At 36.5% G+C, this 19,343-nt stretch overlaps 1 protein-coding gene across 1 annotated transcript in view; it reads right to left on the minus strand.

Annotated features, from left to right (window-relative positions):
• SLC9A2 (solute carrier family 9 member A2) overlaps positions 1-19,343 on the minus strand; it is a 109,175-nt gene that overhangs the window by 24,367 nt on the left and 65,465 nt on the right. The window contains exons 5-7 of the mRNA XM_036756065.1: positions 15,211-15,413; positions 3,357-3,446; positions 2,718-2,788 (exon numbers count right to left, since the gene is read on the minus strand). Coding sequence (XP_036611960.1) covers positions 2,718-2,788; positions 3,357-3,446; positions 15,211-15,413 — 364 coding nt within the window. The remainder of the gene's footprint in view (positions 1-2,717; positions 2,789-3,356; positions 3,447-15,210; positions 15,414-19,343) is intronic.

The following is a 19,343-nucleotide window of genomic DNA, read 5'->3' on the forward strand; positions in this document are numbered from 1 at the left end:
ATTGTTTGCTCGTTTTTAAACCTATTTTTTGACTTTGAACTTTATGTTAAAATTTGTTCTCTGCTCACCCTGAGGGTGAGATGGCACTGAACCAAGCTTCAAGCTTTTTACTGCTGCTGTTTTTAGAGCTAGTTCTGGGAGTCTGCAAGTTTTGGCTTCTTCCAAGATGGTGTGATCCTGGGAGAGGTATAATCACTGCTATCCTGGTCTGCACTCTAGTTTTCATCCAGGAAAGGCCCTTGCTCATCAGCAGCCACAAGTACTAGTGCTCCCTTTGCCTTGGATCTGTGACCAGGGCCCCCTGCTCCCTTGTGACTGACCTCAAGTACTCCTCTCCACGCTGAAACTGCAAACTTCATATGAGCAAGAAAGTTACCAATCAGTGCCAGCTGTACTCAGTGCCAGCAAAGGGTCCCCTGTAATCTCTTTCTGACTAGTTGTCTGACCTCCTTACCATCTCTGGACTGAGAGTTCCTGAAACTGGTGCTGCTGCTACTATGTCTACCTGTGTGGGCTCCAGATAGGCCTCCAACCCCTTTGTCACAAACTTCTCCTGCCAACTTCTAAGTTTTCTCAGGCAGAAAAATGCCTCAGCTTGTCCTTTTGTTGGCTTTGCCATTCCAAAATTTTATTTGAGGAGTTAAGTTGTTTGGAGAAGAATGTGGAGAGAGTTAAGCTTTTGCCTCTTACTCGCCATCTTGATTCTGCCCCCTATCTATGGACCTTATGTTCTTATGGATGAATTCTACTTAAGGGTACATGCAAGAGGAGTGAGAAAGAGACAGTATCTCATAGAATCATGTAATGTAGCAACTGGCAGAGACATGAGAGATGATCTTTTCCACTTCATTCATTTTTCAGAAAAGGAAACTGAGGTTTTAAGAGATCAAGTAGATATTTATATCCTATTTTTAAAGACCAAGATTCTAACTTTCCATTGCACTCTGTTCTATCATCTTTCTCCAATGCTATTGCCCTGTTATGTTTCTCAAATATTTTTCAGAAAACACAGATAGAAGCTTAGGAATTTATTCCAATGGTTCCTGCAGTCCCTCAGTTCTTCTTGCCTGATAGCTCAGCAGCATTGATGGAGGCATGTTGCTCTCACTTTTTCTTTACTTATCTTGGGTTCTAATTCCCTGTCAACCATTTCTGTTTTATTCTTTTCAAAGGGATGCTTGTTTTCAATAATAGAAAAAAAACAAGCAGAAGCAAAAGAAATAATGAAAAGTGAGTGAAATGAGCAGAACCAAGAGAATGTTGTATACAGTAACAGCAATATTGTTCAAAGACAAAGTTATTCTGAGTATTATGAATACTCAAATCAACTACAAAGGACCTATGAAAGAAAATGTCATCCACCTTCAGAGAAAGAACTGATAAATAGATGTATGCATTGTATGGTTTAAAATATGTAAATATGTTACACATACATATATATGTGTATGCATGTGTATATATGTATTGTGTGTGTGCATGCATGCATGCGTATGTGTATATGTGTGTGTAAAATGGTGACCTTCTCTAGTGTAGGAAGGGGAGTGAGGAAGGGAGATAGTTGAGAACTTAAAATGGAACAGAGAAATAGATAGTAGATAGATAGACAGATGGACTAACAAACAAACAAATAAATAAAATAGCAGATGTGCTGAGTTCTGAAGGAAGCTAGTCATTCTAGCCATGTCTTCCCTCTTTCTTTCTTTTCACCAATGACATCAGTTACTCCTTCTTTTGTCTGATTATTATCTCCACATTTTTGTTTCGTTTCGTTTTTTTGGGGGGGGGGCAGAGGGCAGGGCAATTGGGGTTAAGTGACTTGCCCAAGGTCATACAGCTAGTATATGTGTCAAGTGTCTGAGGCCAGATTAGAACTCTGGTCCTCCTGACTCCAGGGCCGGTGCTCTTTTCACTGCGCCACCTAACTGCCCCTATCTCCATATTTTTGACATATATATTCTACCTTCCCAATTCGATAAAAATCTGCAGGAAAGCCAGGAAGGAGCATGACTTATATTTCATGTGTATTTCCCACAGTATCTAATACAATGCTGGCACAAAGCAAATATCCAAGGATTAATTATTTAATTGGTACGCCAATAAACTCTATAAGGGGTTACCAGGCCACAAACCTAGAGCAAGTCATTAGAAGTAATAATAAATAAATAACATGTCTAACTCTATATCCATATACACATGTATAAAGAAACATGTAAAAATGTATGTTAACACAAAAGTACAGGTAATCTAGAGTTCTGAAAATTGCATTCACACTAAATATATAGATAGAGATATGGATATATAGCTTTGTAGCTATATAGGTATTTAGCCAGAGCTACAGATATAAATCTAGATTCTATCTAATCTATCTTGATATTTCTATCCATAGCCCCATCTATATATCTATATATTTAATGTGAAAGCTGTTTTCAAATCTATAGAATACCTGCACTTCTGTGTTACCTACATTTGCACACATTTCTTTACATGTGTTATGGATATAGAATTAGACATGTTGGTCATTTATTTTTTTACTATTAATAGAGCTATCTATATCCATATCTATCCATATCTATCACTTCTCAAAATGAGGACATTTCTATACTTTATCCCTGCTGATGTTCTGTGCCTTTAAAGGTCATCCAATGAAAATGTCCAAACTTGTTTTCTGAGTTGTTCAGCTCCAATTAAATAAGACAGTTTCATAAAAGCAATCTTACCTATCTCTCCAAAAATTGTGACCCCAATGTCCACATACATCTTCAATCCCAGTCTTCACATGATCAAAAAACTAAAAGAGAAAAAACATACTGACAATATATGTCACTAAATACCAGGTACCTTTCATCACTTAACTCATAATGTTAAGTTCTTCACCTTATATTATTTTCTGGCAATTTATTTCATCAAAACATTTAACTGACCATAATTAATATTAGTATTCATGAGATTTTACTAATAAATGTTTTACAAATTGTCATCAGGCTTTCGTGTTTGTTATCATAGTATATAAAGCAACATGGAAAATATTAAATATATTAATAAGCATCTCAATAAAGAAATGCTTGTGCAGGTCATGGTAACAAATTCCAGAAACATGATGTAATTCCTAGTTGCTCTATTTTCATTTTGGAGCTTATCAGGCTGAGCTAGGGTAGTGACTTTGTAACTTTATCCATTACCCTGCCCCTCAGCACATCCCTATATTCATTGCTGACTCCTTTCATCCCACGACCTTTTCATTTTTCCTCAGTAAAGGACAAAGATGGAAGGCAGATACATTGGTGCCCAGTTAGGCTACAGAATTGAATATTTTTTTCATTTCTCATGTAAATTTTCACTGTAAAGTAAAAACATACCCGGCAATGAATTTCTTCACTGACAGCTGGCTGCTTTTTATTTGACCTCTTCACATCAAGGAACTCTACTAGTGGCCGAATAGTTATTCCCTGCACAGAAAGCAATAGATTGTCTCATGAAAAATATAAAGAGGTGATGGATGGCCTAATATACAGAATGAGACATATTTTGGGGCATGGTAAATGTAGGTATTTATTTTGCTTGACTCTCCTAATTTGTTAAAAGGGTTCTGTATTTTTGTGTTGTTTTTTTTTCTCCAAGGAGAGTATGGGAAAATGAAAAATAAAAGATAGATATTTGAAAAGAGATATCTAACAGAATTTATATTTTACCCTGGAGGCAACTGAAGTTTATTGAAGTGCGATGGTCATATCTATGCTTAAGGAAAATCACTTTATCAGTTGTGAGAAAGTTGGCCTGGGATTGGGGAGGTAGGAAGGTAATACTTGAATTAGGGAGATCAATTAGGAAACACGTGAAAGAATCCAGGTGAGAGGTGATAAGGGCCTGACCTAAGGTGGTATCCATATGAGTAGAAAGTATTAGCTGTGAGAGTTATAGAGTTAGAAATTGCAAGATTTGGCTGCTTATTTTGATAAGCAGAGTGAGAAAGATGGAGGAATGGAGGGTCATGCCAAGACTGCAAATATGGGAGACTGCATTTTCTGCTCACTGGGCTGCTACTACTGATATGATCATGCTTTTACTAATTAAACCATTTTGTTTTATTTTTATTACAACATGAACTAAAAGTAATTTGTTATTAAAAATGATCTAGATAAGGAGCTACCAGTGGGTGGAGGTGAAAAATGATTTAAGAGACTATCTAAGTCTCTGTGAGTAATAGTAACCACAACTTCCCAGTTAATTTGGAGGGGGCCTTTGATACACAAGAGTTATTCAATAATCCTCTAATATTAATGACTAGCTAGGCACAAAATAAGGAAATACATGCTTGATAAAGGCATTCATTTCTGTCTAAGAAGATGTCCATTATGGGGTCTCCATATGTAGTGATATCTCTAGATGTTCCTGGTTGTGAAAAAGTAATTACTGACATTTATACAGTACCTTCAAGTCTGCAAAGTTTACATAGATTATCTCATTTGATCCTCATAACAACCTTGTGATGAAAGTGTTAGAGGTATTATTATCCTCATTTTACAGGTGGGGAAACATAGGCTTAGAAATGTTAAGTGATTTACTGGCCCATAATCACAGGTCTTAAATGTGTCAGAGAAGGGAAGTAAACGTTGAGTTTCTTGAATTTAGGCCCAGTACTCTAACCACTACACCATGATGCCTCTCAATGACAGTGTGCTGACTGCTTCAAGTTCCAGAACATTATATGGGTCTCTTTTGTGAGACACATTATCATTAAATTAAAAAAGAACTGCCTAAAAACTGATGTTGGAAAAAAATAAAAGGTTAAAAAAAAGTTCTAATAGGATAGGCATCAAATTAATCCTTTGAATTTCCCATTGAATTAGTGTGTGTATGTGCATGTCTATAAATGTATGTATATATAAAAACATACACATATATGCATATCCACAGATATATGTATTTATACACATATATGAACATAAGCATGTTTGTGTGCATGGTGTGTGTGTGTGTGTGTGTGTGTGTGTATGAGACAGTAACTGGGGCAACTAGGTGGCAAAAGGGATAGAGCACTGGGCTTGGAATCAGGAAGATTCATCTTCCTGAGTTCAAATCCAGCCTTAGACACTTACTAGTTGTGTGGTCCTGGGCAAGTCACTTAGCCCTGTTTACCTCAGTTCCTCATCTATAAAATTAGCTGGAGAAGGAAATGGTCAACCAGTATCTTTGCCAAATGGGGTCAGGAAGAGCCAAACATGACTGAAATGACTCAACAATCACAATTACAACCATGAGGCTAAGTGAGGACTTAACCCATATCTTCCTGACTTCAAGGCTGACTCTTCATTATGCCATTCTGCTTCTCTGTAAAGTTGTATGCAGAAGTACAAATCATCACAACACAAAAATATTCATTAATAAATTATTTACAAAATTTTACAAAATTAATCCTCACTCAAGCATTTCTGCTTTCTTAACACTAGCGTCTGTCTACACCCATCTCTAACCATCACAAAGCAAGGATTTTAGAATCTTTCAGTGTTTTTTCCTCTTTGTCAGCAAGCACCCCTTTGGTAGGTGCTTCAAAACAAAATGATTTTAATATCCATGGATTAAGAAAATGCTTTTGCAACAAAGATCCTCTTTATGATCAAATAAAAGTCAAAAGAAAAATTTCATCATATAATGACCAGTCTTCCAGTGATAGTTCTGGGTGAGTGTACTTAAGCTGGCCTTCATTATTTTAGGCACAGTTTTCCACTGACCCCAGAATTTCTGTTCTGCTCTGTTGGCTTAGCCTTCAAATATCATTTACAACCTCCTCACTGTATAAGATCAGGATTTTTTATAATTTCTTTTATTAATCCAGATGTTTCAAATTATACATTTATACACACATATACATGAATGTATTGATTGTGGAATCATATCTACCTTATCAATAATGTTGTCATCAAACTAATATTATGATTTTTATTCTGTGAACAACTGTCAGACATTTATATTACATTTTTCTATAACTTTCATGTATCAAGTCTGATTGAAATGTTAAAAAATTAGAACATGTATGCCCATTGGAACCTTCATCAGCTGCTAATTTGTTTCTATTAAAATCCTAACCTCATGCAGTGAGGAAATTATTAGAGATATTTGGAGGCTAAGCCAATAGAGTATAACATCTGGTCAACATTGCTTACATAGCTCAGTTGGAAGAGTGTTAGACTGATGCTCTAAAAGTTCCTGGTTTGATTCTGAGTTCTGTCAAGAAGGAAGGTTTCAGAAGTAGCTAGATGGCTCGGTGGATAGCTTGCTGGGCCTGGAGGCAGAAAGACTTGAAAACAAATCTGGCTGATGACACCAACTAGCTGTGTGACCCTGGGCAACCTCTGTTTGCCTTAATCCACTGGAGAAGGAAATGACAAACCATTCCAGTATCTTTGCCAAGATAATCCAATGGACAGATATGGTCCATGGAGTCATGATGAATCAGACACGACGGACAACAACAACTGGTCCATATCCATGTATATACAATTCTAGTTTATTGGTACATTTATAGATATTAATGCAACATAGGAACTCAGAATTGTTGATAGTAAGTCTCATTAATGTTCTGAAGAAGAAATGTGAAAGAGTGCAAAGAAGACTAGGTTGGAGTTAGAAGAGACACGAATTTGAATGTGTCCCCACAGCTGTGTGACCATTAACAAGTCATTTAACCTCACTGAGGCTCAGTTTCCACATTTATTTCTATAGAGATTCATAAATATTTCAAAGTGTTGTTATGTGACTCAAATGACATAACATAAAGTACATTATAATCTTTAAAATTCTATACAAAATTTAGCTATTATTATTAAATTGTTTATAAATGCCCATTTAAAAATTCTATTTACTAAAAACAATTGTTTACCCTATAAATTTCATCCTTTGAATTATTTGTAGCTGTTATATCATCCTTTAAATGAGTTATTTAATGATTTTTAAAAAGCAATTTTCCGTCTGCAGTTCTCTAAAATATTTTTGGCTGTCTATTTCTAAAGCCAGCATATGGTCTTCCTATATTTCATGGCAGTTAAGTTTCCCTGGGATTGATGTAGAGGCTCAAGAGCTCAGTGACAAAATATGGTGAAACTTAAGATGGAAGGTTGCTCAGAACCATATGATTTTATTGCTCAGAACAATATGATTTTAGCTTAGGAAATATGTAACTTTTTCTTTTCATTTTAGATAGGTATAGATGAAGGCTTTAAAAAGTAAGTTGATAATCCTTGTAACTTGATTGAGAAACTCTATGGTTTTTACTCACATGCTCTGAAATATCATTCTACAAAGAGTGAGCTAAATTCCCACCTATTATTGTACATTGGCAGCATGAATGGATCTCCTTACGATAAAACCCCACTGAATAGAATTAAGGAAATAGGAAGCGGAGGTTTCAGCTGCAATTGGATTAAGTTCGTGTGGCCCACCGCACCCAATAACATGAATGAAAAGAGAAAACTGTAAGGCTAAAATGAAGATTTTTTCATTTCTTTTTGTTAACACCTTTAAAAAGTTTTAGGTTCTAATTTAGAAAGAAGAAAGGAAAACTGCCAACTTAATGCAGCAGATGAACCTGAAAATGTATGGTCATTTATGAAAAGAAATGGGTGTGCTTTCCAAATAGTTTCATGTATCATAGACTTGATCACAGAGAGAATATGGAGATATATCCATATATATATGGACATGTATGCATGTATGTATGTGTATATATATATATATTTGTGTGTGTGTGTGCGCGCGTGTGCGTGTGTGTATACATACATACACACAGACACAGGCGCGCACGTGCGTGCACACACGCGCGCGCACACACACACACACACACACACACACACACTCAGGCAGCTAAGTGGCACAGTGGATAGAGTGCTGGGTCTGAAGTCAGAAAGACTCATTTTCCTGAGTTCAAATCCAGCCTTAGACACTTACTAGCTATGGGACCTCAGGCAAGTCACTTAACCCTGTCTGCCTCAGTTCCTCATCTGTAAAATAAGCTGGATAAGGAAATGGTAAAACACTCCAGTATCTTTGTCAAGAAAACCCCATAAGGGGTCACAAAGAGTGACAAACAACTGAAACAGAGGAACAACAATGACAGAAATATGTATGTTCATTTAAAACCAGGTTACTTAAAAAATTGAGTGGTTGAAATAAAATAAAAGTGATCATACCAGCAACAACAAAACAGTCATTTAAATAAAATAAAATCTTTTGTGCTAATAACAGGATGAAATCGTGATTATTTAATCTAAGTGAATTGATGAAATATCTGCAATGAGTATCAAAATATCATGTGAAAAACAATATACGGCCATATTAGATTATAAACTCATCCATTGGAGTTTAAGCTCCTTGAAGGCAGAGATAGTCCTTTGCCCTTTTTGGTATCCTCAGCACTTAGCATGGTGTCTGGTGCATAGTAGGTTTTAATAAATTTTTCTTGATCCATTAACAAGATTGGCTGTCCACGACTTACAAGTTCAATATAAGGCAATAACGGGGGCATGACTGTTTTAGAAGCTAATATACTTTCAGACCATATTAAAAGACATTCTGTAGAATGCCTGGCTCAAGGTCTGTGATAGTCACACATTGCTCATTAGACCATATTAGGACCACAGATTTAGAGGCAGAAGGGACCTCAGAGATCATCTAATCCAAACTCCTCATTTCTTAGAGGAGCAAGTGTTTCAACAATCCGGCTAGCTGCTGTTGTGGGGGTGAAAGCCCAACAACAAAAACGCTACCAACATGCTGCAAAAGCACAGGTTCTTTTGATCTGCTTAACTAAGGAAAGCTACGGTAAGGGGTTTGACAAGCTTACTTTAATTCAGCATACAAATATCATTCACTTAGTTCAGGGGAAAAAGGCAGTACCCTGAACTTCAGAAGAAAATACAAACAAATTACAAACATCGACAGACAGACCTTGTCTGATTCAAATCCCAAAACACAGTTACCAGCATCTGGGTTTACGAGCTGGAGGGCTCCTTAGCTACAGCTGCCCGGAGTCTCTGCATCAGCACCAGCACGAGTGAGAGCCCTGCGCAAATGGCTCTGTCTTCTCTTCTTATAGGGTTTCAGACGTCATCAAACATCATCTGAATGATCAGAACTTAGGCTGCTAGGATTGGTTCTTGAGTTAGCCCCTCCCCTTAGGAACCTGGGAGGTTCACATCCACATAGGTTAGGTTAACACCTAATAGGGGTTAGAGCCTGGGTCTTAGCACTTAGTAAGACTCAATGAAATACACTGAATTACTCAAAGCAAACAAAAGCCAAACTCTTCAAAGGCACTTGTTGAACTAAGTGCTAAGAGCCCATTTTGCTTACCAACACAGCAAGCTGAGTCCCAAAGAGGTTAAATAGCTTAGCCATAGCTTTTATATGGCTGAGCCAGGACCTGAACCCTATTGAGTACAAATGGAATTCTCCTTTTGCAGTGTTGCATTCAGTTCTAGGTACCACATTTTAAGGATGTTGACTGATCATGTGAAGTATGTCCAGAAGAGGACACACAGGATGCTGGGAGATTATCAAAACTATGTGTCATGTGAAGAATGGCTGAAGAAACTTGAGCTAGTAAACTGCAAGAAAAAAATATTTGGATGGATAGTAGGAAAAGAAAAGGCATAATTACTATCTTCCAATACTTGAAAGTTTGCCATGGGAAAAGAGTGAAGGCTTATTCTGTGGATTAAATTAGGACCAATGGAAAAGTGGTATCTGAAACAGATTTTAGCTCAAAATAAGGAATAATTTTCAAACATTCAGAATTGCTTCTAAAAAGAATAGGATTCTTTGAAAAAACAGTGAGTTCCTTGTCACTGTAGGTGTTCAAAAAGAGGTTATCTGATTATCTCTGGGACATTGCTAAAAGGATTTCTTCATTGGTTTGAAGCGTGGACTGAACGACCTCTACCATCCATCTTAATAATAAGTTTCTATGAAATGTACCTTCTTGCTCTCTTAGTTTTCATTCCCTACTGTTATTTTTGAGTCTTCCTTGGCACAAATTTTCTAACTACAAATACTTAATGACTAATGAATGAATGAAAACTACTTTCCCCCTACCCCCTAATCAACTGGAAGAACATATTTGAAGATAACCCATTTGGGTTTTTTTCTTTTCTGTAATATATTTTTATTTAATTTAGTTAATATTTAATATTGGACTTTAACCGATAGTAGCTACCACTTTAAATTTTATGCAGTAAGCAATGTAATATTTAAGACACTAAGTCAGATTACCAGTCAGCACTATTTGAAGGAAAGGAAATGTGCAAGTCACAGGGAATCTGGGTTGATTAGTCATCAAATATTGTACAACGATCATTCCATTTTGATATAATGGGGTTTATGTCCCATCAAGAAAAGACTGCCTTCTCTCATCTTCAACACAATCCAACATTAAATTCCTCATTAGAACTTCTGGTATCAGGGATAAACACATGTTTCACATGCGGTTCTTTTAAAAAAAAACATTGCTAACTCAGTATTTGGGATGAAGCAATTTGCTCCTCTCAAAACACTGAAATGAAGCAAAGAGAAAGAGAAAAAAGAAGTGTTGATAAAAGTTTCATCAAGAAAAAAGTAGCTACTCAAACAGGAATAGGTTTTACTGCACAGAGGACAGAATTTTATGCAGAGATGTATAATTCATAATTTCTGGTATATTTGTAACCCATTAAGTACCTTCTGGCAGACTGCCTTCTCTTTGTGCCTCAATTATTTATTTATACTGACAGGAAGAGATCTCTCCCCAAGAATATACATATAAGGTCCACAGATTCCCCGCCCCCCACCAAGTGTTGGGAAGAGGCAGAAGGGGAAGGTAAAAGAGCAGAAGAAGGTGGTAAGGACTGCTATAGTAAGCAATATATAAGAGCATCTGTACCCCTCTAGTGCAAAAAGATGATGTGCCTTGGGGGAAGAAAGAGAGCAATTAATAAACATTTATTAAGCACCTACTATGTGCCAGGCACTCTAAGTACCGGGGATGCAAAAAGAGGCAAGAGACAATCCCTGACCTAAAGGAACTTAAAAACCTAATGGGGGAGATAACATATAAACAAATACATACAAAGAAAGCTACGTACAGGACAAATGGGAAAAAGGGAAAAGCACCGGAATTGAGAGGTTAGGAAAGGATTTCTGTAGAAAGTGGGATTTTAGTTGGCCCTTAAAGGAAGCCAGGAAGTCAGTAGTCAGAGCAGGCATCTCTCATGGACTTAAGACAATACTGCTCTGCAAAGAACTTAATCTACACCCTTACATCAAAGCAGGTGTAGCTGAACGGCTGGATTTATTTTAGGTAGATAACTGCCTTCTTACAGAGCTGTCACCAGAATGGGGCAACCAAGGCTTTTTCTCAAGTTGGTGCAATTCAGAGGCTTTTGGCAACACTAATAGCGTCATAATTTTAGAACTAAAAAGGACTTATTTAGTCTATTGAGACCATCTCCCTCATTTGACATATGAGGTAACCAAGGCCTTGAAAGGTTAAGTCAGAACCCAGGCCTTCCTGACTACGAATCCAACATTCTATTCATGGCACCATACTGTCTATACCAGAAAAATATAGCATATTATATATATAACATACATTATATATATGTGTATATATATATATCCCCACACATACATGCTACACATAGACACACATACTTATATACATATATGTGTACAAATATAATTTTTTCTGTACATTTTCATAATTGTTTTTGTTGTTTTGTCCACAGCACCTAGAAGAGTAACGCTAGGAGTATAGATATTAGAAGTATAAACGGCTTCCAAGTCTTTTTTTTTCCTAAATGAACAATTAGAAAGAAGTAAGCTTAGCACCTGGTTAACAAGAATAATTGGTTTAAAAAAATGAAACTATCAGTGACCAAGGACTCTTTCTCCATAGCCATAGCCAGAATGAACTCTTCCCAGGCCTACCTCCTCCATCATGCAACCGTTCTTTCACAAAGTGCATTTTCTGCTACTTCATTGTGTGCAAAATTTGCTATTTATGGTACTTCCTATCTACATTTTATGACTTAAGGATGTAGAGAAGCATCTTTACTGACCTTCCTGGTTCTGCCTTCTTCTCCTTCCTTGATATTCTTACTATTAGAGTCTCTGAAGTGTCAGCGGTGACCTCTCTCTCCCAAGGACCCCATTTACTTAGAACTGGCCCTCCCATTAACACAGAAGACTAAGATGAAAAGTGTTCATTTATCATATTAGCTATTTGTTGGGAAAAGAGGGGTGGAATGGGACCCAGACCAAATAAAAGATAACAGAGGCAGCACTTGGCAATAATAAGTATGCACTACAGGGTTGCTATCAGCAAAGTGCTTTGTAAACTCTAAAGCAGTATAAAAATGAACAATTATTACTATTGATACAGTAAACATATTAGCACAAATCCAAAAAGGATGGGCCTAGGATGATGAAGTTGTTGGGGGTGGGTCAGAGAAAGACAATCATCTACTTCACAACATTGCTTTGGGACAGTCTTGTGATTATGTCTTTTCTCCTAAAGTAAAGAATGTTCCTAAACTTTTTCCTCCAATACAAAAAAAGGAGAGAGTCTCTTTCTTGCTAAATTCAATGACTTTTTCTTGATCTTCATCCTTCTTGTCCTCTTTGCAGCCTGTGACACTGTTGATGACCCCTTCAAGATTTGCTATCCTCTCTGGGTTTTCATAAAATTCTGTTCTTCTTGTTCTCTAACAATTTCTTCTCAGACTCTCCTAGTCACCCACCACCACCAAAAAATACCTCCAAAACAAAATAAAACCAGAAAGAAAAAAAAAACTCATTACCTTTCCCCCTTAGCTCACTCCTCCTAATCTCTCTGTTTTGGACAATGGTACCAGATCCTTATAGTCATGAAGGTACCATCCTCACTTTCACTCAGCCCCTACACATAGTTGGTAAGTCATGTTGAATCTGCTTCCATGACTTCTTTCCACTCACAAATCTAGGTCAGGCTGTTATCACCTCTCACTGGGACTGTTTTCAACAGTTTCCTAAATCTCATGTTGTTGAACCTGCATCCATTATAATCCACTCTCTGAATGGCTGCCAAATTGTCATTCGTAAAACACAAGTCTAACCATGTCATCTTCTTGCTCAAGAAGCTTCAGTAGCTCCTATTGAGGATAAAATGTCTCTGAAAGCTGTCCATTCCTTTTCTGCTCCACTGTTGCCAACTCTCAAAGGCTCTATGAAGAACTCTGGAATTGTTTGCCTGACATAGGAGACAGTGGCACAGGACTGCCCAGCATGGCATGCCCTCATCAATGAAGGTGTTGCGCTCTATAAGCAAAGCAGAATTGAAGTAGCTCAAAAGAAACTCAAGCAAATTTAGAGAATCCACTCCAAATGTTCACATGGACTGTTTGTACCTGACCTGCGGTAGAGCGTTCTGAGCCCATTCTGGTCTGATCAGCCACAGCTGGCCACACTGTAACTTGACTCTAACACTGTGATAGCATTTTGGTCCTTTTTGAGAGCAAAGGACAAGAACCAACCAGGATAAAATACCAACTTCTCTAGTTTTTAAAGACTGTGTATTTTGGCTCCAGTCAATCTTTCCAGGTTGATTAAACATTATTCCCCCTCACATGTTCAAACTGGCTTATTTTCTATTCCCTATATATAACCTTCCCTCTCCTGTTTCCACGCCTTCATGAAGGCTCTCCCACCCCAACGTCATGTTCTCTATCCTCACCTCCACGTTTTTGAACCCCTTACTCCCTTCATGACTCAGCTCAAGTCCCATCACCGATAAAAAAAACCTCTCCTGATTCCTCAGTTGTTAATCCTCCCCTCCAAAATTATTTATTTCATATTTACATACTTGTGTACATATTGTTTCCCTCCAGTGAGGGCAGGGGTTGCCTTCATTTTTGTCTGTCTATCCCCAGTGTCTAGCACTGTGCCTCCCATATCATTGGCATTCAATAAATGTTCAATAAATAAAATAAAATAAATGTTTTCTGAATTGAACAATCTACTGGTAGTAGTCATTCAGGCTAGTCTTTCCCATTATGGTAGTCTTAGAATAACAATGGGCATAGAAGAGGGTTGTCTACCCTCTACATCCAAAAAAGCACATAGATAAGAACACTCCTGAGTACCAAAGGAGAATAAAAGCCACATAGGAAAGCTAACCATATTAGTCAGTCAGTGAAAGCCCTTATTAAGAGCTGACCAAATGCCAGGCACAGTGCTAAGTACTGGGGACACAAAAAAAGGTAAAAACAATCTTTGCCTGCATGGAGCTCACATTCTGATGGGATTTGCAATATGTAAATAACTGGATAGCCAACACACACACACACACACGCGCACACGCACACACACACACACACACACACACACACATACAGAGTAGATTGAAGGTAATCTAAAAGGGAAGGGGTGAGAGCTAAGAAAGGCCTCCTGGGGAAAATGGAATTTGAGCCAAGTCTTGAAGGAAGCCAGGGCAACTAAGAGGCAGAGCATTCCAGGCACAGGAGACAGCTAGTGCTGAGGCACAGACACAGGAAGAAGAGAATCTTGTTGGAGAAATTGCAAATATCCTAGGAAATAATGCAATCATTAAAGGCACAGGTCCCACTTATGCAAAGTCATAGTGGAGCTTCCAGGGTCCAATTTTACAATAGCCTACTATCCCCGTCATGTGCAAGAAGATGACAAGAATTGAGTTCAGCTTAAAGAATTGAGAATTGAGTTAAAGAACTGAGTTCAGCCTATGGTGTTCAAAGCCGATAATAAAAGCGAATTCAGCCATCCCTGTTTTCTAGATGAGGGACTGGATAATACTCAAGGAAAACTTAGTGAGTTACAGAGCCAAGGAAGAAGTAGCAACAGCCAGAGCAATCATAGATTGCAAGGTTCCACCCTGTTGCTGCCATCACTGAGGAGATCACCTTATCAAGTACACAAACTTGGCCCCTCTAAACCAACGACCAACTCAAAGATGGAAACCCATATGGGAAATAACACTTTCCTTTGTACCTTTAAGTACTTCACAAAGATCCAACACATTCGTGTCACATTAAAGTCACGGTGAGATTTTTTTTCTAATGTGCTGAGAATACAAGTTCTTTTGACCTTCTATGGAAGGGCCAAAAGATCTTGTTTCTTCAGAATGGAGTAAGGGAAACAAAATCTTCGGGGTACAAGGACTGTGCTCACCTGAATGAAGACTGTGAAGAATATGACCACAATGGCAGCTGTAATAAACAGTTTCTTTCTGGGAAACACTGCAGCAGGAAGAAGGAAGACCAAAGCAAAACAGATGGCTCCTCGTAATCCTCCATAGGCAATGATGAACTGATCCTTAAAAGTCAGAGGTATTGTCCGGAACCAGTTAATGATCTGAGTCAAAACAAAGACACCTGAGGAAGAAGATAAAATCAAAATTAAGTCACACTGCTTGTCCTGGCATGTAACCAGGAAGAATTAGTATATATATTTGCTAAAGTGGTGGTGTCATGCAGTGGCCAGAGTACTGGGTTGGCATAAGAGAGATGCAAGTTCAAATTTGGCTTCAGACATTTACTACGGATGTGAACTTGGGAAAATCATTTAACTTCTAATTGCCTCAGGCAACTCTCTAGGATTTCCTGAAGTCAAATACTGGTGGGAAAATAATAATAATAATAATAATAACCGACATTTATCCAAAGTGCTTTATATATATTATTTTTATTTGACTCTAAAAGGTCATTGTAAGGAAGTGATATGCTTTTAATTAGGCCCATTTTATAAATGAGGAGTCAGAGGCTGAGGGCAGTTCAGTGAGTTGCCCAATGTTACACAGCTAGTAAGTATTAGAGGATTGGGGAGGTCCCCAATTTTAAAAATTTACAAATTTAAAACAACAACAAACAAACAAGAAAATCAAATGTATGTCTCTTTCTGTATTTTCAATTCATTACCTCTTTGTCAGGAGTTGAGTGGTATATTTCATCTTAATTCTTGACTTATCTTTAGGTTGAGTTCTAAAGTCCATTGAAGTTCTTTTTCTCTATAATGTTGTTATCATTTTATAAATTGTTCTCCTAGATCTGCTCACTTCATTGAGCATCAGTTCATGGAGTTCTCCCTAGTCTCCTCGTAGACTGTCCATTTCATCTTTTCTACTGACACAGTATTATTCCATTTCATTCATATGCCACTATTTTTTTTAGCATAGAGGTTCTCAAACTTCCTTGGGCTACTGCCCCCTTTAAAAAATTACTTAGGGTCCCCCCTGGAAAATTTACTTTCTTTAACACTTTAATGATTTAGCCCTTCTCCATTACCACAGTGGCAGCTAGGTGGTTCAGTGAACAGAGTGCTGGGCCTAGAAACAAGAAAACTCATCTTCCTAAGTTCAAATCTGTCCTCAGATACTTACTACTATGTGACCCTGGGCAAGTCAACCCTGTTTGCCTCAGTTTCCTCATATGAAAAGTGAGCTGGAGAAGGAAATGACAAATCACTCTAGGATCTTTGCCATGAAAACACCAAATGGATTTGTGAAGAATAGGACACAACTGAAATGACTGAACAACAATTATCACAGTGGACAGAGCGCTAGCCCTGGAGTCAGGAAGACCTGAATTCAAATCCTTCTCAGAAATTTACTAGCTATGTGGTCCCATATATCATACCATAACAACCCTAACTGAATCCAGTACTTCATAGCTCTACCTCCAGAGAGAAGATAAAGGAAGAGAGAGGCTAGACATCAAAACTTCTAGGGAGGAAGAGTCAATTAATGAGAAGAGAACTGCCAGGGCTGCCTACACACCATAGAGTGAGCATTTTTGAAAGTAAGTCAGTTTATAGTAGAGCAATCTAAAGGGTCAGTTTTCTAGAGATAATAACTGCCAATGAAGGAAAACTCTTGATAGTTATTTATAATATTACCCCTATGGGGCAAGGTCAGTACCATATACTGGCATGAGTCCTCCAGATGCCATTCCTGCAACATTGGTTCTGAACCACTAACAAAAAAAAAATAATGAGGATAAAGCCATGAGATTATCCTTTAACTGATTTCTTAGTTAAAAATTTTCTTCTCATAAAGAAGACATATTTTGACTTTAGTAAGGATAATCATAAAATCAATCAAAATACAATTGTAGTTTTCATTTCAATTGGAATGAATTCATTTCAAATGGAAATAAAAGAAAAATTCCCACATTATTAAGAAGAGAAAATCCATAATGTAGAAGGTCAATAATCTAATTGGTTAAAAACCAATATTTAGACCTATTAACCTACCTAGAAATATACACAGGAAATAAGAATGACTAATAATCACTGAAAGAAAGATATGAATAATTGGAAGAACATTCCTTGATCATGGATGTTGATGTTCAATTGTTTCAGTCACGTCCAACTCTTCATGACTGATTCCATTTGGTTTTCTTGGCAAAGATACTGCAGTGGTTTGTCATTTCCTTCTCCAGCTCATTTTACAGATGAGGAAACTGAAGCAAACAAGCATAAAGGCCTTGTTCAGGTTCAGATTTAAACTCAAATTTTCCTGACTCCAGCCCTGGCTCTCAATCCACTGTGCCATCTAGCTGTTCAAGATCATGGTGAGTCAAATTAATATGGTGAAAATGGCAAAATTGTCTATATTGATTTATATAATTATTAGAAATCCAATAAAAATAATAAGTTTCTTTATAGAGATGGATGAAAACATAATAAAATTTGCATTGATCATAAGATCATAGATTTAAAACCTAATTTTTATGGATGAGAAAACAAACAGGCAAAAAATACCAGAGGGTGAGCTAAACAACAAAATAATTGTTGAAGATAGCTTTGCTCTCCCAGACTTTACAACATTTTAGAAAATGACACCAAACCTATTTGGTAGTGGGCAAAGGATAAAGAAACAGATCAGTGGAATTTAATAGATACACTAGTATGTTTGATAAACTTATAGAAAAAAAATGGGGAAAGAATAAATTATTTAACAAATACTCTTGGGAAATTGGTTGTCTATTTAGCAGAAAATATATTTAGATTCAATTTTAATATCATCTACCTCAGTGGATTTCCACTGGATGTTTCTCTGGTACCCCTATTAAAAATGTAAATGCCTTTGCGGTAGGGACAATTCTATTTTGTCTTTCTATCCCTAGGACTCCTAATGGTGTTGGCATAAAGCAGTTACTTAACAGATATTTTTAAAATTAAATTATATTTATTACTTTTTAAGAAATATATATTTATAATAAATATATATAAATAAATATATATTTATTACTTTTTAAAGAAATGTGAAAATTGGGAAGAAAATGGAATAATTTTATTTAAATTTGAGAGGGGAGGTAACTGAACTATTAGAAACAGAAGAGATATACTTAAATAAAAATTTTTAAATTTCTATACAACAAAGCTATAATTAATATTAAAGATGAATTTTGATTGTTGATTAAAACTATATGAAGATAACTCATTAAAATTTTACAAAGGTGACTCCAAGTGTATGATGGATAAATGGCCAAAGCATATGAAAATCAATTTTCAAAAAAGGTAACACAAATTATCAACATTCACTTTAAACATGCTTAATCCCAATCTCAAAATGAAAATATGTTCAATCTCAAAAAATAGTAAGACGTAAATTAAAACTAGTATGGGATAGTGTTTAATTTCAAACAAAAGATAATAACCTCATACCCATAAAATTGACAAACTGTATCTTAAAAAAATAAAAAATAGTGCAATTTTGGTAAAAGAGGTTTATTATTCACTGATGATGGAATCATAAACTTGTTGAATATTTTCTGCAATGATGTTTTTCAATGCACACTAAAAGCTACATGAATAATCATACTTTTTGCCCCAACAATTCCATTTTAGTGATAATCTTCTGAGTGTTAGAAAACATACACAAAGATATATTTGTTCTAACATTTTCATAGCAACATTATTTTTAGTTGGAAAAAAGGAAAGTGTTTAACAATCAAAGTTTTTGACCTAGTAATTCTATTTTTGTGATAATCTCCTGAGTGTTATAAAAACAAACATTTGTTTCAACATTTTCATAGCAACTGTATTTGTATTAAAAAAAGAAGGTGTTTAAATTGCAATCCAACAATAAGTTAAATAAATTATGGCACAAATGTACTTGACTACTATGATTGAAGTATGATGAATGTAAAGAGATATGGAAAGATCTTTAAGAAATAACGCAAAGGAAAAGAAACATAATACAGAAAAAAGAATATACGCTCCTGTCATACAAGAAGAAAAAGTGAACGAGAATAACTGGATAAAACTATTGAAAGAAAGGGACATTCACTGAAAGTTATGAT

The sequence above is a fragment of the Trichosurus vulpecula genome, chromosome 4 (assembly GCF_011100635.1).
Source record: "Trichosurus vulpecula isolate mTriVul1 chromosome 4, mTriVul1.pri, whole genome shotgun sequence".
NCBI lineage: Eukaryota > Metazoa > Chordata > Mammalia > Diprotodontia > Phalangeridae > Trichosurus > Trichosurus vulpecula.